General features: G+C 44.2%; 1 protein-coding gene across 3 annotated transcripts in view; it reads right to left on the bottom strand.

Moving 5' to 3' along the window:
• Positions 1–4,034: 4,034 nt before the first annotated feature.
• mcoln1a (mucolipin TRP cation channel 1a) overlaps positions 4,035–25,226 on the bottom strand; it is a 76,310-nt gene continuing 55,118 nt past the window's right edge. Inside the window, exons 8-14 of one of the 3 annotated variants that reach the window (XM_043694696.2) lie at positions 25,061–25,170; positions 16,718–16,867; positions 13,240–13,341; positions 11,931–12,053; positions 10,130–10,336; positions 8,757–8,902; positions 4,035–7,388 (exon numbers count right to left, since the gene is read on the bottom strand). In XM_043694696.2, the coding sequence (XP_043550631.2) occupies positions 8,768–8,902; positions 10,130–10,336; positions 11,931–12,053; positions 13,240–13,341; positions 16,718–16,867; positions 25,061–25,170 (827 nt within the window). In that variant the 3' untranslated portion in view covers positions 4,035–7,388; positions 8,757–8,767. The remainder of the gene's footprint in view (positions 7,389–8,756; positions 8,903–10,129; positions 10,337–11,930; positions 12,054–13,239; positions 13,342–16,717; positions 16,868–25,060; positions 25,171–25,226) is intronic. The other 2 variants (XM_043694695.2, XM_087983380.1) reach the window with 2 other exon arrangements.

Genomic DNA, 25,226 nt, shown 5'->3' with positions numbered 1-25,226 from the left:
AACAGAAGACCTTAATCATGCCAGAATCCACAGACACGGAGAGAGAAAAACATATCAGTAGAGAGTCAACAATCAGGAACCAGGTAATAACTTACAGCTGCTGCCATCAGAACCCAGGCGGGTGAGAGTCGGGGCAATAAAAAAAATTCATCACAAAGGATTAAAGACAGCTCGCTGACACACAGATCAGAGCAGAGCCTGCTGTTTTACAAATTATGCAGAATTTCTTAACCAGGATTTATTTTAAACAAAAATAACTTCAGAAATCTGGCACAGTTTTGCCAGAGTTGTCAACTAAATTAAATACCCGCAATACCCATTCACTGCCCCAGCAGGGGGATAGGCCTGCAGGATAACAGCCCTGAGGGATGCTCTGTCCTGTGAAGGCTATTGCAATCAGGGCAACAGAGAACTTCTTCAAAGTCGCCGAAACGTTGACTTCTCCATCTCCTGTTGCTGCCTGGCTTGCTGTGTTCTTCCAGCCTCCTGCCTGTCTACCTTTGGGACAACAGAAGCCATCTCGTTGCTTTTGCAGTTTTGAGAGAGAGGGAAAGAGGGAGAGTGCAGGATTTTGCACATTTCTCCCTCAGTATTACCACGAACTCCTCCAGAATGCAGATTTCTTTTTAAACAAATTCACTCACAGGCCCATTAGGGGGTTGTTCAGAGCAGGCTGGGACATCTTCTGTCATTAAATTGCTCACCAACATGCAATGACCCAGCTTCTTTGGCACAGGAAAACATCTCACGGTACTTCATGGCCAATGATCAAGAGCTTGGATAATGAGGCACTTTGCAAAGGAGCGGTAAAGGGAAGAGGATGAACATTTTAAAATGGAGGCATGTGAGAGCAGAGGGGTCACAGGTGGATGTCTGGTGAGAGTCAGGACGTGGCCAGCAGTTTCAGATAAGTTTGCTTTTTCGCAGCAAGGATAGGATATCAGCCACGAGAGCGCAGAAACGGCTATACGCACACAAGGAGTGATGTGGGGGAACAGTCAGGCAGATGTGGTCAGTTTTGGCAACAGAAGAAATCTTACATTCAGAAGATCAACTTGAACAGTATTGGCACATAGTCCGGTTCAGCGCAAGTACGGGGCCAGGGAGCAAAATGGAGTTGGAGGCACAGGAGACCACCACTGGGTCCATGTGTGAGCAGGCCCGTTCTCATGGAGATATTTAGACCCTTATCCTCACCTTTTCTACACCAGCCCTGCCAATATTCTCTCTGCAGGCATCTATCCAACACCCCATTGAAAGCCAAGGTTGAACCTGCCTGCAGCCCAATCTCAAGGCAATATATTGTCAATCCTAACCACTCACTGTGTTAAACTATTCCTCACTGTTGCTGTTGCTTCCTTTACTACTTCTGCTTTACATTTGTTCTTGGGGTGTGGATGTGGATGTGACTGGTAAGGTCAGCATTTTTTGTCCACCCCGTTTGCCCTTGAGAAGGTGACACAGCTTGCAATCTATGGTCCTCCATCCTTCCAAAAGGAAAAGGGTTCTTCCCCCATTTACTCTATCCAGACCCTACATGATTTTGAGCCCCTCTACCCAACTCCCTCCTAATCTTCAATTCTCCAGGAAAACTGACCCACCTTCATTGAATCCCTACAGTGTGGAAGCATATCAACCCTCCAAAAGGCATCCCAACCAGAGCCACACCCTCCTACCTTATTCTTGCATTTCCCATGGCTAATGTACCGAGCCTGCACATCCCTGGACACCATGGGGAATTTAGCATCGCCAATCTACCTAATCTGTGGGAGTAAACCAGAGCACCCAGAGGAAACCGATGCAGACACAGAGAATGTGCAAACTCCATACAGACAGCCACCCAAGGCTAGAATCAAATCCAGTTCCCTGGCGCTAAGAGACAGCAGTGCTAATCACCATCGTGGCCAATCCACCTAACTGCACGTACTTGGACTCGAACTTGATAGCCTTTCCAACCTAACCACTTGACTCATGTTCCTCATGCCTGGATCCAGTCTTGTAAAATTTTTCTGCACCCTTTCCAAATACCTTCCTATTCACCCTTAAGCACAGTGCCTAGAATTGTACAGAATACTCTCATGCATATCAAACCAGTGTTTTCCCACAAGTTTATCATAACTTACATTGTTTTTGTACTCTATGAACCCATTTAACAAATCCAGATTTTGGATGAAATCAAAATGTTGGAGGAACTCAGCAGGGCTGTCAATATCTGTGGGGAGAGAAACAGTTAACGTGTTGAGTCCAATATGGCCCTTGGTCAGTTCTGAAATCTTGCAATCTAAAATACCAGAGACATTCAGGTAAAACTCTTCCGGGCATGCCCTGGGACATAGCTCCTGCACTGCAGCACCCCTGCAATAGGGGTAAGGCCATTCAGCCCCTTTAGTCTGCTCCAACATTTAAATATGATTATAGTAAAAAATTTGCATTTTTTTTATTCATTGACTGGATGAGGGCATCACTGGCCAGGTAGCATTCATTACCCATCCCTCAATGCCCAGAGGACGATCAAGATCAACCACTTTCCTTCAGGTCTGGAGTCACATGTAGACTAGACCAGGTAAGGATGGCAGTTTCATTCCCTAAAGAACATTAGTGAACTATATGGGTTTTTTCAAAAATCGACTCATTAGGCTTAATTCCAATTCCACCAATTGCTATGGTGGGATTTGAACCCTAGCCCCTAGAACATTATCTGGGTCACTGGATTAACAGTCCAGCAATAATTCCACTAGGCCAATCACCTTATGGATTGATCCCATTCTTTCCAGGGATTTGCAGTCTAGATGGGTTAGCCATGGGAATAGGGTTGACAGGGGGCTCGGTCTAGGTAGGATGCTCTTCAGAGGGTTGGTGCAGACTCAGCAGGCCGAATGGCCTCTTTCTGCACTGTAGGGATTCTACGATTCCACACTTTTATACTTGATATGATCAGATTGGTGGCAGGGGTAAACTACTGTTTTATACTACACAGTGTGAATTACACAAATTTGGTCCACTCAGTTAGACCCATTTGTGCCACCATATTGCCTCCACTAATGACTGACATTATTCTCTCGCACAGAACCCTGTTCTCCATTAGCAAAAGGAATATGTCCACGTACTGCAACCTTTTCAATGTGAAAAGGACTATACAGACAGCTAAGCCTCTGCTGTATCCCCAGGACAATGCTGTTGCGCAGTTTGAGCATCTTACCTGGTTTGAACTGAATCAGTTAACTAAGATCAACAGTTAACATCTCTTGCTGTATAACCATAGTCCAATCAACCAGCTTTGTTGTTATTTCTAAGCTAAAATTGGCTTTCTTGTGTTTCAGTCCTGACGCAAACGCAATGACTTCATGTCTCTTTTTTTAGCAATGTTTTCATATAAAACTGCTAAAGCAGTGGGCATGCACTCCAGATCTTTGTGATGGTAATTTAGTAAACAGTGGGAACCATTTCATGTAAAAGTTAAGTGCCCAACAATGTTTTTTTTTTTACAAATTCAAAATGCTCAGCAGTGTTTCAGCTGAATGAACAGGCAGAGAGCTGAGGCTTCCACATCAAAAAGAGAGAAAACAGAATGCAAATATTGATAGCTTACAGACCAGTTCCCCAAGAGTTAAGGAAGGAGGACAAATCTTTTTTTCTTTCAGTGAGAGATAAACATATGCATGTTGCAACACACAACAAATCAAGTCTTGCAAATAGGCATTCACCCGAAGTGTTAACAGAGGTTGTATCTTTTGTTATTCCAGGAAATGATGTGCAGTCTTACATTAACAGATCACAAACACTTTTGTACTCATTTTTACCTGTTATTAAAAATAAACTAATTTGGTGGTTTACCAGCATGTCTCATCACACAAAAATGCTTTTCATTGCACTGCCTCTGCAGTCTTGAAAAAGCACGAGATTACATCATTTGAACTAGAAGTTCTGCGGTTAAAAAAACACACTCCAGGTCGCCACAGACACAAGGTCACTTAGAGAAGTTTACAGGCAACAAAGAACCAGGGACAGGATTCAGAATAAAAGCCCACACATGGTGAGTGGATTGAATTTAATTTATTATTGTGCGTCTTGGAAACAGCTTAAGATAGGAAATTGTACACATTATTATGTTACCTTGAAAAGGACTCCTCTGGAATTCTGAGCAACACAGAGGCAGAAAACACAGGGAAACATGCAGTTGAGAAAATGGTCCACATTGTCAAGGCCAAAACAATACAAGTGTGCACTTTAACGGTCTAAAACAACTTGCATATATCCATAAAATGATCCACAACAAGGAGTGAAATGAACAATGTTTTAGTGAAAATCTTCAACACATGGATCACAATTGACACAATTCCCAGTGCTTCCAGATACAGACCAAGATGTGGTGCAAACTCCTGCACAACACAGGATAAACACACAGGTCTGTCAGTATATGAGGGGTTCAGGCACATACCTGAACGGACACTGAGCGCAGACCCTCCATCCGAAGTGACCTCCACAGTGCACTGGGCACAGACTGCTTTCAACACTGGACAGTTCAGGGAGGCTACTCCAAATGTCAACATGTCCTCTCTTCTTCTCAGTGACCTTGTGCGCTGCAAAGTCCTCAGTTTTTAATGTGGATTTTCCTAGAATTTACCATTTTCTCCCTCTTCCCCACTGTCTGAAGGAAGCAATTCAGACAACAGCCTCAGGCAAGTATCTCGGAGAGGTCTCTCAACACAGTTCAAAAGCTGGCCAGAAATCACCACAATCTGACAAGAGTGTCCTGCTGGTGTTGATCACAAAATACCCAGAGCCACTAACCCTCAGCCTGGGTGTAGCCCAAAGCCCCCCCCCCCCCTCTAGCACCTCGGCTCCTAAACACTGCTCACTTTACCTCTCCCCTAAAAAGTGTAACCAACTAGCAACTGGACCACTCCAGACTGTTCTTCAATACTTGAGGATGGAATATGTAGCGATGGAAAGTGAGACAAGGAATGTGGCACCTAAGTGATGGTGCAAACAGGGTTGGCACCAGAAAGATACCAGTTCTTGTTATTGGAAACTGCAGGGAACCACATGGATTTGTATCCATCAATACCCAGGCAGCACAGGGCTTGCAATACCTCGTCAGTGACCTCCAGCATCTAGAGGCATGGACCAGGGAAATGCATCAATGTAAGTAAAGGAAGGTTATTGCCCTGAAGACACTGAAGAGTGCGATGGATACTCACTCCCAGTACCCATCTCTCTCTCACTGAAACAGCAAAAATTGTGGAGATGCTCTGCGATTTCACTAGACAGCATGACAGAATGGACTGCTTCACAACATGGAGGAGTGTGTCACAATCCTGAAGACAACAGAGTAAGCTGAAAATATTTACTGAGCTTTTCCAGAACCAACTCAAACTGCTTTTCAATGCCTTTTACTGTAAAAGGTCAGGTCATAGTTAAAGTAGACTGAAAATTAAAAGCATATCTCACATTCAGCATTGCGTTATCATGTGTTTTTTTTTGAGTGTATTTGCAGGCAGATCGGGTTATAGAACGGCTTCTTAGCACACTCGAAACTCCACTCAAGGCCTCTCGCAATTCAACTTCGCACAATTCTACTGTACTTGCACTTAATATGGTATAGTCCTAACAGAAGCTGAAAATGTGTTGCTGGAATGAAGGGCTCATGCCCGAAACGTTGATTCTCCTGCCTGACCTGCTGCGCTTTTCCAGCAACACATTTTCAGCTCTGATCTCCAGCATCTGCAGTCCTCACTTTCTCCTAGTCCTAACAGGAACCAATATCATACAATATTTTAAAACGTTTTAAAATATTTTAGCTCGCACTTTTCTAAAAAGAAACTTAGACCCTTTAACTTTACAAACTCTTAACTCTGACAACTCAAATGCAGTGGGGATCCCACTTGTACCAGAGTTTCAATTCGGACATGATTTTGTTGACAGGGTCTCCTGATCCCAAGACATGCTGCACAAATTCATTTTATCAGTATGATGAGATTAAACGGCCTTGAACTGAGACTTGAAACTGAGACTTGAAACTGGACAGTGGGGCAGCTGTATGAATATACAATCTGTAGCATCTCAATAAGTAATGTCGCCCCAGAAGGGATACACAAGCAGCACAAGTCTCAGTCAGAGTGCAGGTGACTGGACAGATCCACATCCAGACACTGTTTAGCTATCAGCAAACAATTAGCTTTGTGCACATAATTTGCATTACGCAACTACCCTCCACTCCAGGCAGGAGAGAATTAACCCTCCTTTTGTGGGCAGGCAGTATTGGAAAGCACTTTTTTTAAAAATAGACTCTGTAGAGCACACAGTTTAAACAGATTCCGTGGAATAAATAACCATTTGCTGTACAATACGGCTGCTAGGCTTGTTGAGTCCATCACCAACTCCAGTTCATTGGCCAACATTAGCATCCATCTCACACAGAGGGCAGGGACTTGTGAAGTGACGTCTTGCATGATTTGTTTACAATGGAGAAACAGACTTCCCAGACGATGCCTGGACTTGTGGGAAAACCAGTAACAGAAATCTAGAAAGCCAATAAAAAGCGGACATACGATGTTCAGCCCTGACAACAAAGGGTATGCTGGCCTCAGATTTATACAGTACAGTTTCACCAGCGTATTAGCAGGGCTAAAAGGATTAAGTTGAATAGACTAGGTCCACAGGACAGAGGATGAAGGATGATGCAGTTGAAGTCTTTAAGATTATAGAAGTATCATGTAAATATTTACCCAGGATGTAAATAAACCATGGAACAGATTTGCAAGGAGGAATAACCTACAGACTGATTATTTTTGGGAGTACAGCAAGACTACTAATGACTACACAGCTCCCGTTTACCAACACACTGATCCAGTTCATTCTCATTGGGTAGAAGAAGAAGATTATTGTCAGAGAGAGGCAGAAGCCAGGGTAGGAGAGGATTTAGCAGAGAATGCTTTTCACACACTGAATAATGATTGAAGCTTCCAGCAACAGCCGTCTGGTCAACTCTATGTCATTTCCTATCCAGCCAATGGAATATGGGGAAGACAAAGATTTCGATGCCTCCAAGTTATTGGATTAAAGTAATTAAATAACATGATAGTCTCACAACAATGCACCCTTCATATGTAAAAACTAAAATCGGAGAAAATATTCCTCTTACTATAAACCTGCCAACCATTTAATCAGTTATTTGGAGAAAGCATTTCCATTTCCTGTCTCTTCAAACCATTCTGCTTTTCACTGACACTGGGGGTACGCCTTCGCCGATCTTGGTATTTCACCGGAAGGCTTTGGTTATCGTTCACTGCACACAACCGACTGGAATCACCACACAAGATCCTGGCAGCGCCTCGAGCAGACGCTGTAGTCAGTTTACCAAGAGGGTGTCCTCATAAGTGGTCATCCTGTGGAGAGGGAGGGAAGATAAGCGGGTTTTCAAACCAAGACTCTGCCACACAAAAGACAGCTCCCGAAGCCACACAGAACAACCAGGCACTATTCCCAATCATTTTGAGAGCAACGCTGAACCAAATCAAGGCCTACCAATCACAGTGTGAAATCCCCTTCCAAAGTGCATTATGGGTCTTCTTACAGCACAAGAAAGTAGTTCAGCACGACCTCAAGGGCAATAAATGCTGGCTCAGCCAGTGATACCCACATTCCACAAATGAATAAAAAAGTCTCCCAATCCCCTCTGGTTTCATTGCAGATCTTGGTTAGATCTTGGTTAGATCTTGGTTAGATCTTGGTTAGATCTTGGTTAGATCTTGGTTAGATCTTGGTTAGATCTTGGTTAGATCTTGGTTAGATCTTGGTTAGATCTTGGTTAGATCTTGGTTAGATCTTGGTTAGATCTTGGTTAGATCTTGGTTAGATCTTGGTTAGATCTTGGTTAGATCTCGAATGGGAGACTGATTGGGAATCCCAGCTTCAATGAACTTTATGTCCCCTTGGTGATTATAGACAGTCATATAAGTATGGGAAAGATCATACAGCTGATCTTGTTACTTTAAGCATTCTTTAGAAGTGTTCTTCACCAGCTGGCCTACCTTGCTACCAACCATTCATTCTGCCCATGAATGGGCATTTGTTGAGATACAGTGGAACAATGGAGACCTGGTTTGATGGGGCAGTTACAGTGGTACTGAGACTGCCTTCAATTCTCAGATTAATGCCACTCGAAAAAGGACTGCTATCCATTCTGTGGGCTTCAAGCTGGCATTAACTGCGTTATATCCCAGTGTGCAGAGAGGGGGTAGCTTGCCAGGTTCAAAAGGTTAAAATATGAGCACAGATTACATGAATACAACTTGCATACCCCAGGATACAGAGAAGCAACAGCTGATGTTGAGGTGTAAATGATGTTACGGGGTAGAGAAAGAGAAAAACAGGCAAGAGGGCAACCTTCAAATTAGGCCCAGTGTAGTAGTGAGGATATACTGATTCATACGCAGGCCGGTAGCAATCAGGAATCCTCTCTCCCAGCAGTTGTGTAGACTGGGAATGAGTTAAAAGGTTAAAGACTGCAGCTATGAGATTGTTGATATACAGGTCATGGAGGGATATCAAAGGCAGATGGATGAGAGTATCAACCAAATCAGCCAAGCATGAAAAGAACAGGCCAAACAAGATTGAGGGGCTGAATTAACCATTTGAGAACTCCTATTGTTGGTTTGAGCCCTCAATGGCCCAGTCCTCTTCCACTCAGAGTGGGGGTGCAGCGAGGCCTGCAGTATTCCTCACAGGGCAGCGTATAGAAACAACACACTCACCGTCTCAGACTTTACCTGTCACAGCAGCAGAAAAAGGAGCAAACCGAACTCTCCATTTCACGGAACTTGCCAGAGTTTGGAGCGTCTGTGCACTCAGCGATGAAATCACGCAGCTCCATGGGACGGACCCCACTAATTCCATGGTGCTGAAATAAAAACAACATGCTAGGGAGAGGAGACAGTAACATCGAGGCGGCTGGGGACAGGGGAAAGACAGTAAAACCAGGCACAATGGAATTACAACCAATGTCTCAGTCAATATTTACCCCTTAATCAACATATTTAAAACGGGATATCACATGGTTACATATGGAATGCTGCTGTGTTCAAACTGACTGCTGGTTTCAGGTATTAGTGCTTTGGGATGTGCTGAGGTCACTGCAATATTTGGTTCTATGATGACGGAGTTGGTGAACAGCTATACGTTACTGAGACAGTGCACTGAGGGCAGCAGCACCATCAGTTTCCGGAGGAATGGTCACCAGTCAATGATCATGCCTGATGTGACAATGCCTTCACAAGACAGTCTATCCACACCAGCTCCGCTCTATCCCACCAGTGACACACTGCATCCAGGGGTTTCGGGACAATCCAGCCAAGGGATATTTGTCTAGGACGAGAGCCAGCCCCTGAAGTTTTGACCGTAGTGGGGAACAGCAACAAGTGAAAGGCTTGCATATCATGTTGCTCAGATCACAAAAACCCTCAGAGGTAATCCATCACAGTAGCCAGTGTGTACATGGTAAGATTACACAATGTTGCAGCAGGATGAAGGGTAGGTGGTGGTCAGGGATTATAGAAACTCCAATGCTCTCCTGTCAAAAACAATTCAGAAACCTCTCTGACCCATGCAGCACTGATGGAGTTATTGTCACATTACAAACCATTGCAATGTGACACTTCATCAGGAGATAAGAAGCTGGTTTGTTTTTGCTGTTTCCATTAGCCTGCACCCCAGCACACTGAAAGTTCTCCCAGAATGTCAGTAATTTTTACTTGTACACAGAATATATCCACAAATGTCCTGGTAAAGGTGCATATTGGCACAAATGCAATTACCCAGTTTAACAGTGACTGTCACCCTTTATAACAGCTACAATCCACTGCCTTTCCTTAGTCTGCACCCCAGCCACAGCACTGAAGTTGGTATGGAGTGTTTTTTAATGTAAGAATATATAAGTAACAATACACAAAATTAAATCAAAACAGTACTTCACTGTAGAGACAGACCATTCAATCCAACCAGTTCACACTCCATGTCTACCCTCACCCCATCATTCCAACTATCCATATGCTTCACTAGCCTCCTACAAAAGGTGTTTAAATGTTGCATTTCACTGAATCAACCTCTAGGCAGCCCAGTTATCACTAACCTTTATGGCTTCATATGAGCCAGTGATGAGGGCGATGAAGAGGCTGAGGACCATGTAGATGAAGAGGCTGATAAAGGTGTACAGGTACAGCTGGCTGAATAGCCACACCAGCGTACTTTTCTGTCGCATGCGAGAGAACGTCACAAACATGTCATCCCCATTGATGAGTGAAAACAAACATTCTGAAACCATCGACAGTGTGCGAAACTGCAAAACAGACGGGAGAAACGTTAGTGCAATTTCAACGTAACACTCCTGCTTCAGCATAGCTCAGATAGAAATGCACCCCCATGGGGGCTCTCACTCCGCCTCACTGTCGTCCAAACACACAGGGGGTCTTCCCCCCCCCCCCCTTACTGTGACCCAAATACACTCAGGGACTCTCCACCCCCCCCAACACTGAATGACCCAAACACACTCGCACAAGGTATGGCCTGCCTCCTACTGTGTGAACTCTGGCTCAATAGGAGAGGCTGAAAATAAGAGACGCTGAATGATCAACATTCACTTAGCAGCTTAACAGGAAAAGTGGACAGACAGAGGGCCAGTTGTGGGAGGCAGGTTGTGCAACGGGAGAGGGAGTGGGTTTTTGAAGGTGAAGACAGCCAAGGTCAAATAGAAGGGGTAAAGTGGAGGATCGATGGTTTGGAGAGGGAAGCTCTGGAGTTAGAGAACCTAACAATCTACGGAGTGAAGTCAAAGGGCTGAGTGCTTGAAACAATAAGGGCAGGAGTGATAGATCAGCAGGATGGAGGAATACACTGCACTTCAAGACAGTGCAGATAGGGCACCTAAGGCTCATTTCTGCTAACACTTCCTTTCATTTTGCTCCAAGAGGGGAGACTTCATCCTGCACCCAACCTTACCGAAGGCTAAGAGAACTGGAACATATACAGCAGTGAGGGACTACAGTTCAATGGTTAACACCCACAGGAACATAGGAATTAACAGCAGGAGTCAGAAATTCAGGCGTTCAAACCTGCTCCGCCATTTACAGCAATCATGATTGATCTCTTCCTGGTCTCGACTCCACTTTCCTGTCTGCTCCCCATAGCACATTAACCCTTTTTTCATCAGAAACGTATCAATTTCTTTCTTGAATCTGTTGATTGCTTCTGCCTCCACTACGCTCCAAGGCAGTGACTTCCACAGATTCACAACCGAGATGAGCAGTTTCGCCACATTTCAGTTTTGAACCCACCTGTTCTCACTCTATATCTATACCCTCTTGCTCGAGACTAAGAGAGAATTTCCTTTTATTTCCTTTAGCATTTTATATACCTCAATCAGATCACACCTCCCCGCCCCACTCTTCTGAACTCCAACGAGTACAAGCCCAAGCTATTCAACCACTCCTCATACGAGAGCCTTTTCATCCCTGGAATTAACCTGATGAACCCCATCTGAGCCACAATATTGTTGATTCAAGTGTCATCCAAGATATTTGAAAAACAAAACCCCAAGCTGACAGCATTACTACAGACATGTACCACTCAGATGTTAATCTGAGGTCTGCCTTGTCCTCTCCAGTGTTTCTGAGACCACTATTTGAAGAACAGTAGAACTCGCTCCCAGTATCCTGGCTAACAATCATCTTTCACACAGCATTTCACACTAAAACAGATGAGCTAGCCATTTATCACATCTTGTAGTGTACAATTTGACTGCTGCGTTCCTTTGGTTAAAGTAAGTTCTAAAGGTACTGTGGTGCCTTTAAAAAGCAGAAGAGGTTGCATAGCCCACTAAGAAATGCATCTCTTGCCACTGCCACTGCCACCCATGCCACTGTGCCCCCACCTACCTTGTCATGATAAGGTCCCAGCACTATCCACCCACAGAAGCAATAACCCATGTAAATGACAGCCACGCAGCAGCAGAAGCGGATCACATTGGGGAACGCCGCTCGGAGAGTTACAATGAGGATCTGTGAAAAAAAGCAGCGTCAGGTCAGTAACCAGAGTAAAGAGTACACCATACAGCAACACAGACCATGACAATAAACATGCACTTCAAGAAGAATTACAACTGTGAGGGGCAATATTTAAAAAAAAAAAGGAAGTTCAGGTTGAGTTAGAGGACTGAAAGACAGATATTGAAGAAGGGGGACAGGGAGAAAGACTAGACAATATAGACACCATACAATTTGAAGGTTAAATTGGCCTAACAGGAAATAATACAGGTGCTAAAAAGGTTAAATGACGAGGATAGATTTCATAGGCGTTGGAGAAGGGTGGGGGTGATCTAATTATTCAAGAATTTCATAGAATCATAGAATCCGTACAATGCGGAAACAAGCCATTCAACTCACTGGGTCCATAATTCCCCTCCAGAGAGCTTCCCACCCCCGTACCCTATCCCTGTAACTCCACATTTCCCAAGGCCAATCCACCCTAGCCTGCATATTTGGACCGTGGGAGGAAACCCTTGCAGACACAGAGAATGTACAAACTCCACACAGACAGTCGCCCAAGAGTGGAATCCAACCCAGGTCACCGGCACTGAGAAGCAGCAATGCTAACCACTGCGATAAATTTCATCGAGACAGGGGGGGCGGGGGAGACTAACAGAAAGAAAAACTGTGTCTTCTGATGAAGGTCCAGAGGAAGGGCCATAACTGTAAATTAGAGTTAGACTGCTCAGGGTGACATCAGGAAGCACTTCATTAACACAAATGGATGTGAAAATCTAGAACTCATGCCATCCTCCTGCACTACAATGCTGTTGAAACTGGAGACAACAGAGATTGACAGGTTTCTGTTCAAGATATAGGACTACAGTCAGGTCGAAGTTCCGTTCTCGTGCAATCCTGCATTAAGAAAATCACGTAATAACAGCACCATTTAAATTAATGGGACTGAAATCGCATTATAGCCAATGCACACTTTAAACATTCACAGTATAGTAAGTATCCCCCAACTCATCGAGTTAGAGCAAATTTGTGTTAATGAAACGTGCATCATAACAGAATGACCTGCATGCAAGGTAGTTGAGGTTAAAATACAGATACAACCTATTTAACAACAGAAGGAAAACTTTCAAGGTTAGAGTTTAATCTCAGTTTGGTGACAGTTGAAATTTCACTATTTTCTGTGGTGAGGCACAATACTTACATTGTACTTCTGAAAGAAACTCAAATAGCGAATAACTCCAACCCAAACCAACAGGGTCGAGGTTCCCAGTAAAATACTGCACACATCATAGGATGCAAAATTCTGTAAAAGAAACCCAGGGAATGGAATGGATGAGATTTGGTTAAGATATGGAACAGCAATTGCTTATAAAATCAAAGGCTTACATTATTGTCAAATTTTATTAAGTTTGATTGTTATTAAACTGAGGCCAAGTCTGCATTCTCAGCTCATAATAAATCACATAGCATTATTTCCAAAAAGAGCAGGGGGGTATCCTAGCCAATATTTATCATTCAACCACCAGATCAAGTGAATTAGCTGGTGAGGTTGTACAGGACAATGGTGAGGCCTCTTCTAGAGTACTGTGCACAATTCTGGTGGCCCTGCTATAGGAAGGGTATTATTAAATTGGGGAGGGTTCAGGAAAGATTTACCAGGATGTTGCTGGATATGGAAGTTTTGAGCTATCAGAAGGCTGGATAGATTAGATTAGATTACATTACAGTGTGGAAACAGGCCCTTCAGCCCAACAAGTCCACACCGACCCGCCGAAGCGCAACCCACCCATACCCCTACATTTACCCCTTACCTAACACTACGGGCAATTTAGTATGGCCAATTAACCTGACCTGCACATCTTTGGACTGAGAGAGGAAACCGGAGCACCCGGAGGAAACCCACGCAGACACGGGGAGAACGTGCAAACTCCACACAGTCAGTTGCCTGAGGCGGGAAATGAACCCGGGTCTCTGGCGCTGTGAGGCAGCAGTGCTAACCACTGTGCCACCGTGCCACCCACCATGCCGCCCACGGATAGGCTGCGACTTTTTTTGACTGGGTGTAGCAAGTTGAGGGGTGACTTTATAGAGGTTTGTAAGGTCATGAAGGGTATAGATAGGGTTAATGGTCGTTGTCGTCTTTTCCCTAGGATGGAGGATTTCAAGACTAAAGGGCACATTAAGGTGAGAGGAGCGAGATTTAAAGAAAAAGACATGAGGGTTAAATACTTTACACAGAAGGTGGTTTGCATGTGGAATGGACTTCCTGAGGAAGTGGTGGGTGTGACCACAATTACAATATTTAAAAGATATTTGGATAAGTGAGTGAATAGCAAAAGTTTGGAGGAGACAGGTGGAGATTTGGGATTAGTTTAGTTTGGGATTATGTTCGGCATGAACTGGTTGGACTGATTGGTCGGTTTCCATGCGGTATGAGTGTATGACTCTACCTACCATTGTGCTGCTGATGGGGTGTTGCAATGCATAAAATGGACTCTGGATTTTCCACATTACAACAGTGGCAACCCTCCAAAAGTAGTTCATTGGCAGTAAAGCACTCTGGGCCACTCAAGGTTGTGAAAGCTGGCATTTAAATGGAGGTTTATTAACAGACAACATAACTGTATACAGCATCTCCAGTGTGTTGGGCTTAGCAGTCAGTAGTCACACCTCAGCGTTTGAGCATTTCTCAGGACACAAATGAATAAACTTGTACTTATCACATCTCCTGGGCTTGTGCAAAAGGTTTGATAGCCAATGAATCACCAGTTATTGCCCCAGACTCTTGCACAGCAACCTTTCAGCACCAGCAGGGCAAAACTAATTAGAATCAGAATCCCTATTGTGGGGAAACTTGGGCCCTACAAATCCACACCAACCTTCTGAAGAGTACCCCACCCTGACCCAGCCCCTACATTTACCTGACTAATGTACCTAACCTATACATCCCTGAATGCTACGGGCAATTTAGCATGGCCAATTCACCTGATCTGCACATCTTTGGATTGTGGGAGGAAGCCGGAGCACCAAGAGGAAACCCACGCAGACATGGGGAGAATGTGCAATCTCCAATGAGCAGTCTTTGGCAGGCAGGTCACCAGAAGACTTTAAATAGTGTCATGGGACTTTTTTTTTTAAAAAACAGCCATCTGAAACTTCAGATGCAGTCCTCAGCTTAACATATGTGTAGGGAAGGTACATTAGTCAGGGGTAAAGGGTTGAGAAATGGGTTTGGGTGGGTTAATCTTCGGTGAATCAGTGTCGAATTGTAGGGCCGAATGGCCTGTTTCCACATTGCAGGGATACTATTCTATGAAATAAAAATAGCTGTGCATTTACTGCCAAGGTACTGAATATTAAGCTAGTCAGAGAAGAGAGGAATATGTAAGGGAGGAGGATGGTTAAAGGACTGCAGGAGTGAGTGTGCTGCAGTGGGGCTGAGAATGAAGGGATGGTATGCCTAGCGCAATAGGACAGGGATGCGATGGTGTAAATACCAGGAGTAATTGCATGCTTGTTAGCAATTGAAAATGAGAGAACTTCTGTTGAACTGTGGAAATCTGTTCAGTGCAGAGTGACTTCTAGTATTGGAAGTGGCCAAGGATACTCTTTTGTTGTCCTATAAATGCTAGCAGTTTTCTATTGTGTTTTCTCCATCACCTGATTCATACCTAGAGCAGTCTGGGTTCCAAATCTCTGTCAGACTCTGACCTATGTGGGTAAATTGAGACCAGGACTCTGTGGTGTCATGATCGATGCTGCCACTCAGTGGAACCACTTGGTACTGTACTGGTATTGCAAAGTACAGTGCAATAGAGATTTACAGTACCTTAAATATGTTGAAACATCCAAATGAAATGGTACCTCAAAGTTTATTGCTTCTGGGGTGCAGTCATTGATTTATGAAGTTTAGCAGTTGTCCTTGGGCAGCAAGTGAAAAGAATAACTATTTAATTTGCTGTTTTTGTGCTGGTTCAGGGAGCAACGCTGACCAAGGATGCATCTCTTAATAGGGCAATGCAATTCTTTCCACCCATTGTAACAGGGAGATATTAGGATTTAGAAACAGGACTGGCCTCTCTCCCCATGCTGCATGCCCACAGAATCTGACTAGACTGTGCCAGACTGGATCAATTGGCAGCTCTCTGGCCTGGGTTGAATGATGGCAGATTGAACCCCAGCATAGAATGAGGTCGTTTGGCCCACTGAGACCATTCTGGCTCTCTAGAACAACCCAGATAGTCCCATTTCCAGCTCTATCTTTGTAATCCTGCAAGTTTATTTCCCCTGAGTATAGATCCAACCCAGGCCATCACTTCAATAAATAATCAGAAGTGTTTTTCTACTGATGAGACACAATCAGCAATTTATCATGGCCAATCCACCTAATCTGCACATCTCTGGATTGTGGGAGAAACCCACTCAGACACGGGGAGAATGTATAAACTCCACATAGACCATTGCCCAAAACTGGAATCGAACCCAGGTCCCTGGCAGTGCGAGGCAGCAGTGCTAACCACTGTGCTAAGGGGTAGTTCTGTCAAGCAATGTGGGAGGGCCATACTCTTCCCTTGTGGATCGGCTTTGGTGGAATTCTAACTGTGCGTGTAACAGGTCACTGCTGAGCAAGGTCAGGGACCAGTCAGGGCACCCAAGACAAATGGCACAACCTCCTTTACCTTGGACTCAATTCCGACCTTCATGATTGTTCCCACAAAGGTGAAAATGTCACTGATGATCAGCAGAACATACCAGCCGTTGAGAAACTCCATGCGAGTTGCAGGTGACACCTCCTTCCCATGTTTCAACAGGAAGAATTTCCCAAATTCCTGGAGAAAAGAGAGAGATAGGGAAAATGTACTGTTTCATTCTGGGATCAGTGGTATGAAGATCTCCGGGCCTGCCAGACTCTAGCGTCAACACTGACAGCAGAACGAGAAGAGAGTGTGGATAACAATTGCACACAACTTTTTTTTTGGGGGGGGGGGTGTTGAAAGAGGATTAGTGGAGGGACCGTGGAGATAGGAGAAAGGAAGAGATGGAATGCTCCAAGCAGAGCTACATCCTGTCTCAGGTAGAAATATCCCCATCATGCCTCTCCAGCTGTTATTAGTTCACCCTCAAAATGCTTTTCTCGATAGTTAATACAAATCCTTCAATCTTTTTATTATCTCAGTTTGAGGAGCAGCTTGGAGTGTCTTATTTGTATCTTTTGCTGGTTGCTCTATATTCTTCCTGGATTTTGGAGATCAAACTGCACACTTGACTCAATCAGTACAGTAGGATATAAAAGTTTTAAATTTATGAATTCTCTCTTCAAATATGAAACAATAACTTCTAACTATTTACATTTATTTCTATCCATCCTATGCTGCCTACATTGATTCAAGCTTTAAAGTCTGACTGTCAGCAAGTGCTTTTCTCTCCATTCACAGAACAAAGAAATAAAAACACCTGACAAAACAGAACCACAATTTCAAGCTTAGTGAGGCAGAATGGGATGAGACTGGCGTGGGGCATAACCACAAGAGTTCAGTCAAATAGGCCAATACTGTGCTCACCGAACTGGAGTAAAAGTCATTCTCAATCCCAAGGGACTGCCTAAGACCACTGTGCTACACATTATGTAACTGCATAACTCATGAACATTTTAACCACATTTTGCTTCTTTAAAAACTTGCTGGAATACAGTTTGTTTTGAAATCCTTCATTCAAACTTCGCCATTTTTTAAAACTCCTGTGGAAATAAAAAGCAAATCTCAGGCATTGAGGATCTTACGGCTGATATATATATCCTTTCAGAAGCTCCTACACAATAGAATTTGCATAGGCTGTGTAGGTGAGCATGGTGAGAGAGAACAGAGAGAGGGCTGAGCTTCATAGGTGACAATTACACGGTAGTAATGTTGCAACGTCTCTGGGACACAGTTTATAATCTGGCCAAGGCAACTGGTGGAATTTAAATTCAAATAAATAAATGAGGATTTGAAAGCTAGCCTCAGGAATGGGGACCATGAAACTACTTCACCCTTTGTGGCACAAACACATCTGGTTAACAAATGTCCTTTGGGGAAGGAAATCTGCCATCCTTACCCAGTCAAGGCTACATCCAATTCCAGACCCACAGCCATGTGGTTGACTCTTGACTGCCCACTGAATGGTTGAGCCAACTCAATTCATGGGAAATGAGAGAAAGGGCAACAAAGACCAGCCTTGCCAAAGATATCCATGAAACAACACTCCTTCGCTAAGACATGTATCCCCATACCTTCTCAATCATCTTATTTAGTACACCTGTTTCCTTGAGAAATGTGTGGATATGCACACCAACATCTCTCTGACCTTCAGTACTTCCCAGTCCCCTTGACTTGTTAGTCCTCCCCAAGTGCAGTAACTCTCAATTTTCTGGATTGAATTCCGTTTGCCACTGCCCCTCTGACCAGTTGCTTCCCTCTTGACATTTCAAGCATGGAGGGCGGTGACGGTGATGCATGTTTAGAACGAGCTGCCAAAGGAAGTGGTGTAGGCGGATACAATTACAACATTTCAATGGCCTCTGGATGGGATTATAACTAGGAAGGGTTAAACATAGAACAGCTTAGTACAGGCCCTTCAGGCCTCGATGTTGCGCTGACGTTTTATCCTATTCTAAGATCAAACAAACCTACATACCCTTCACTTTACTAATAACCATGCACCTGTCCTAGAGTCACTTAAACGTCCCTAACGTATCTGACTCTACCATCACTGCTGGCATTGCATTCCATGGACTCACCACTCTTGGTGTAATGAATCCACCTCTGATATCTCCCCTAATTACCTTAAAATTATGCCCCCTCGTGACAGACATTTCCGTCCTGGGAAAACGTCTCTGGCTATTCATTGTATCTATATCTCTCATCATCTTGTACACCTCTCTCAAGTCACCTCTCACCCTTCTTTGCTCCAATGAGAAAAGCCCTAGCTCCCTCAACTTTTCTTCATAAGACATGCTCTCCAGTCCAGGTAGCATCCTGGTAAATCTCCTCTGCACCCTCTTTAGACCATCCACATCCTTCCTATAATGAGCAAACAGAACTGTACACAATATTCCAAGTGTAGCCTAGCCAGGTTTTATAGAGCTGCAGCATAACCTCGCAGCTCTTAAACTCAATCCCTCTACTAATGAAAGCCAATATACCATACGCCTTCTTAACAACCCTATCAACTGAGGTGGCAACATTGAGGAATCTTTGTATGTGGACCCCAATCCCTCTGTTCCTCCACACTGCCAAGAATCCTGCCTTTAATCCTATAATCTGCATTCAAATTTGACCTTCCAAAATGAATCACTTCATACTTTTCCAGGTTGAACTCCATCTGCCACTTCTGCATCCTGTCAATGTTCAGTTGTGACTAACAACAGCCCTCCACACTATCCATAACACCAACCTTTGTGTCATCAGTAAACTTACAAAGTCACTCTTCCACTCCCTCATCCTTTTATTTCATTTATAAAAATCAAACAGCAAATGCCCCAGAACAGATCCCTGCAGAATACTACTGGTCACCAAGCTCCAAGCTAAATACATTCCATCTACTACCACCCTCTATGGGCCAGCCAATTCTGTATCCAGACAGCCAAATTTCTCTGCATCCCATGCCTCTGTATTTTGAATGAGCCCACCATGGGGAGCCTTATCAAACACCTTGCTAAAATCCATTTACACCACTACCACGCCTTCAAAAGTGTTTTGTCACATCCTCAAAGAATTCAATAAGGCTTTGAGGCATAACCTGCCCCCCTCAAATCCGGGCTGACTATCTCTAATCAAGCGAGACTTTTCCAATAATCAAATTCTCTCAGAATCCTCTCCAATACTTTGCCCACCACTGACAGGACTGACTGGTCTGTAATTCCCAGGTTATCCCTATTCCCTTTCTTGAACAAGGAAGTAACATTTGCCACCCTCCAATCACCTGGTACTACTCCAGTGGATAGTGAGGATGCAAAGATCACCGCCAATAGTGCAACAATCTCTTCCCACGCTTCCAGTAATAACTTTGAGTATATTCCACCTTGCCCAGGAGACTTATCTTTCCTCCTGTTTTTCTATATTTCCAGCAAATCCTCCTTCTTAACATCAACCTGTTCGAGCATATCAACCTGTTCCACGCTGTCCTCACAAATGACAAGGTCCCTCTCACTAGTGAATACTGAAGCAAAGTATTCATTAAGCAACTCCCCTACCTCGTCTGACTCCATGCACAAGTTCCCTCTGCTATCCCCCATCGGCCCTACCCTCACGGTGACTGCCCTCTTGATCCTCACACAAGTGCAGAACGCCTTGGGGTTTTCCTTAATCATATCTGCCAAGACTTTTTCATGTCCCCTTCTAGCTTTCCAGTTCCATCCTGGCTACCTTCCATCTTTCCAGAGCCCTGTCTGATCCTTGCTTCCTCAACATTAAGCAAGATTCCCTCATTCTCTTGACTAGATGTTCCACATTCCTTGTCAACCAAGGTTTCTTCACCCTCCCATCCCTTCCTTGCCTCAGCGCGACAAACCTATTTTGCACTCGCAAATGTTTCCTAAATAACCTCCACATTTCTGTTGTGCTTTTCCGAGATAATATCTGCTCCCAATTTATGCTCCACAGTTCCTGCCTAGTAGCATTGTAATTCCCCTTCTCCTGCCCCCCCCCCAATTAAATACTTTCCCATACTGCCTGCTCCTATCCCTCTCCATGACGACAGTAAAGTTCAGGGAGATGTGATCACTATCACTGAAATGCTTTCCCACTGAGAGATTTGACACCTGACCTGGTTCATTGGCAAGCACCAAATCCAATATGGTCTCCCCTCTAGTCAGCCGATCCAAATACTGAGTCAGGAATCCTTCCTTGACACCTGACAAAAAGTGCTCCAACCAAACTATTTGCATTAAGGAAGTACCAATCAATATTAGGAAAGTTGAAATCACCCATAACAACCACCTTGTTATTTCTGCACCTTTCCATAATCTGCTCCCCAATCTACTCTGTGGTGGTGTTGCTATTGCAGGGCCTGTAGAAAACTCCCAATAGAATACTCCTTTCCTGTTTCTGACTTCTAGACATACAGACTGTGTAGACCAACCCACCTCAACAAACTGCCATTCTGCAGCTACGATACTATCCTTGATTAGCAATGCCACTCCCCCACCTCTTTTACCTCCTTCCTTATTCCTTTTAAAACATAGAAACCCCGGAACATCCATCAACGATTCCTGCACCTGTGATATCCAAGTCTCCTTAATGGCCACAAAATTGTTGTTCCAAGTACTGATCCATGCTCCAAATTAATCACCTTCATTCCTGACACTTTCTGCATTAAAATATACACATTTCAACCCATCACATTGACTGCAAATTGGTCTAATCAACTGTCTATCCTTCTTCACAGACTCTCTGCATGCTGTATCTGCCTGTCACCAGCTACCCCACCCTTTGATCTTTAGCTCTGGTCCCCAACCCCCTGCCAAACTAGTTCAAACCCTCCTGAAGAGCTCTAGCAAACTTCCCATCCACGATATTAGTACCCCTGCAGTTCAGGTGCAACCTGGTTTACAGGGATATGGGCTAAATGCTGGTAAATGGAACTAGATTAATTTCGGGTTGGACTGAACAGTCTATTTGCGCTGTACAACTATGACTATCCTTCAAACTATTTACTATATGAACAATGTGTCATCCGCAAACAACTTAATCATAGCCTTTCGGTTAAATCCCAAATCATTAATGTCCACCACAAACAGCAAAAGCCCCCATCCCAAGCTTTGTGGGAAGTAAACTTCCAGTCACAGAGACATTCTTGTACGTTTACAGATTACCTCTATATCCCTAATGGACCCTACGTATTCTCCTGGTCTTTATATACAAGTAATTTTTTTAAACTCTCAGGGTTTTCCTTTATTCAACTCTCCTATTTTCTCATGCACTCGCTTTGCTTTCCTTTTCAAGCTCTCCTCAACCTTTTACTCTCCTCTGGGGACTGTGCCATATTGAGCCCTCACTTGTGTTGCCATAACCTCCAAGGCTGGAAAATGGAATTAGTGTACAGAGACCTTTATTGACCCAGAGGCTGGTAGAAATATGAAATGTGTTGCCTGTGAGGGGGTGGAAGCAGGTACTCTTGTAACATTTAAGCAGCATCTGGGCGAGCAGTTAAAATGACAGGGCATAGAGGGCAATGGACCAAGTGTAAGTATATAGGATTAGTACAGTTTGATGGTCAGCACAGACATAGTGGGTTGAAGGGCCTTTTTCTATGCTGAATGACTCAAAAGGTTGAGTAAGCAGCCTTGCACAAGCATCACAAACAGGGTCACCCTATATACGTGAGCTGGTAGTGCTCGTGTTTATTACAGGGCCAGAAACTGGGGGAGATGTTCTGCCTCTCAGGGCACCATCTTTGTACAACAGAAAGATCAAACATATAACAGTACAGCACAGGAACAGGCCCTTCAACCCAGGATGCTGTGCTGAACATGATGCCAAATTAAACCAATCCCTTTCGTCTGCCTTTTATCCATATACCTCCATTCTTTGTTTATTCATGCATCTATCTAAAAAGGCCCCTTAAATGCCCCTATCGTATCTGCCTCTGCCCCTACCCCCACCCTAGCAGCACATTCCAACACCTACCACTGTGCAAAAACAATTTGCCCCTCACACTTCCTTTGAACTTTGACTCTCTCACCTTAAATGCATGCCCTCTCGTCATAGACATTTCAACTCTGGGAAAGATTCTAGCCTTATTTATGCATCTCAATTTTGTAAACTATTATTAGATTTCCCCTCACTCTCTGCACTCCAGAGAAAACAACCAGAGTTTTTCTAGCCACTCCTTATAGTTTATACCCTCTAATCTAGGCAGCATCCACTGTCTACCTGACAACGTAGATAATTGCCCAAGTATGTTCTGTACATTAAAAAGCAGGACAAATCCAACCCAGCCAATTAATGCGCCATCAGTCTATCCTTGATCATCAGTAAAGTGATAGAAGATGTCATCAACATTGCCATCAGGCAGCACCCACTCAGCAGTGCCCATTTTGGGTTCCACCAGGTCCACTAGCTCCTGACCTCATTACAGCCTTAGTTCAAACACAAACAAAATGCTGAATTCCAGAGGTGAGGTGAGACTGACAACCATTTACATCAATACTGCATTTGACATTAAGGAGCCCAAGCAAAACTGGATTCTTTGGGTATTAGGAGCAAACTGTCTGGTGGTTGGAGCCGTACCTGACACATAGGAAGACGGTTATAGATGTTGGAGGTCAGTCATCTCAGCTCTGCGGGAGTTCCTTAGGGTAGTGCCCTTGGCCTGACCAGCTTCAGCTGCTTCATCAATAACCTTCCCCTCCATAAGGTCAAAGATTGTTCGCCGATGATTGCACTACGTTCAGCACCATTCGTAATTCCTCATATACTGATGCAGTCTGTGCCCAAAATGAAACAAGATCTGGACAATTTCCAGGCTTGGGCTGGCAAGTGAGAGAAAGTAAAGACTGCAGATGCTGGAGATCAGAGTCGAGAGTGTGGTACTGGCAAAGCACAGCAGGTCAGGCAGCATCTGAGGAGGAAGAGAATTGATGTTTCGGGTATAAGCCCCTGATGAAGGGCTTATGCCCGAAACATTGACTCTCCTGCTCCTCGGACGTTGCTTGACCTGTTGTGCTTTTTCAGCACCACACTCTTGATTCTTGGGCTGAGAAGTGGCAAGTAACATTCACGTCACACAAATGCCAGGTTGTACCCATCTCTAATAACAGACAATCTAACCACCACCCCTTGTCATTCAACAGTATTACCATCACTGAATCCCCCATTACCAACATCCTGAGGGTTACCACAGGCCAAAAACTCAACTGGACTCACCACATAAACACATTGGCTACAACTGCACATCAGAAGCTAGGAATACTGCAGCGAGTAACTCACTTTCTGACTCTCAAAGCCTGTCCAACATCGACAAAAGCACAAGTCAGGAGTGTGATGGAAAACTCCCCACTTGCCCGGATGGGTGCAGCTTTACCAACACTCAAGAAGCTTGACACCATCAGGACAAAGCAACCCACCTGATTGGCACGACACCTACAAGCATCCCCTCCCTCCACCACCAATGTTTAGTACGCACTACTGCTCCTATCTGCAAGATGCAGGGCAGGAACTCACCAGAAATCCTACGACAGCATCTTCCAAACCCACAACTAATTCCATCTACAAGGACAGGGGCAGTAGATACATGGGAATACCTCCAATTTCAAGCCCCCTCCAAGCCACTCACCGTCTTGACTTGGAAAAATATCTTTGTTCCTTCACTCTCGCTGGGTCAAAATCCTGGAATTCCTTCCCTAATGGCATTGTGGGTCAACCCACAGCAGGTAGCCTGCAGCAGATCAAAGAGGCAGTTCACCACCACCTTCTCAAGGACAACTAGGGACAGGCAATAAATGGAGGCAAACCAGCGACACCCACATTACACAAATGAATTCTTAAAAAAACCTGGTCAACCTCTTCTCCACCCTCTCCAAAGCTTCAACATCTTCTGTTATGCAGTGACCAGAACTGAATACAATACTCCAAATGTAGCCTAACCAAAGTCTTATCAAGCTGCAACGTGACATCCTGACTCTTGTACTCAGTCCCCCAACCAATAAAGGCAAGCATATCATATGTCTTCTTTACCACCCTATCTACTTCCATGGCCACTTTCAGGGAGCTATGGACTTGAACCCCAATATCCCTCTATAGATCAATGTTGTTCAGAGTCCTGCCATTAACTGTATACTTCCTCTTAACATTTGATCATCCAAAAAGCAACACCACACTCTTGACCAGATTAAATCCATCTGCTATTTCTCCAGCATATATCTGATCTATATCCCGATGTATCCTTTGACAGCCTTCTACATTATCCACAATTCTACTGATCTTTGTGTCATCTGCAAACTTGCTAACCCATCCATCTAAGTTTTCAAACACAAATATACTCACATGTTGCAGCATGAATCCTCGGATAACTGATCTTGTGCACAGGACCAATGAAAGCAGACACAACAAAATAATAAAAATGTCAAAAATCAATCGTCCAGCGTCGTTATTAGCTGCATTTTGGGGGAGGTGGAGAGAAAAGTAAAGTCTTTAAATATACAGAATGGGG

Source organism: Chiloscyllium plagiosum, unplaced genomic scaffold (assembly GCF_037043375.1).
Source record: "Chiloscyllium plagiosum isolate Xiang-an unplaced genomic scaffold, Cpla_swu_hap1 HiC_scaffold_45, whole genome shotgun sequence".
Taxonomy (NCBI): Eukaryota; Metazoa; Chordata; class Chondrichthyes; order Orectolobiformes; family Hemiscylliidae; genus Chiloscyllium; species Chiloscyllium plagiosum.
The sequence above is the reverse complement of the archived record's forward strand: the minus strand, read 5'-3'. Positions and strand labels throughout refer to the sequence as shown.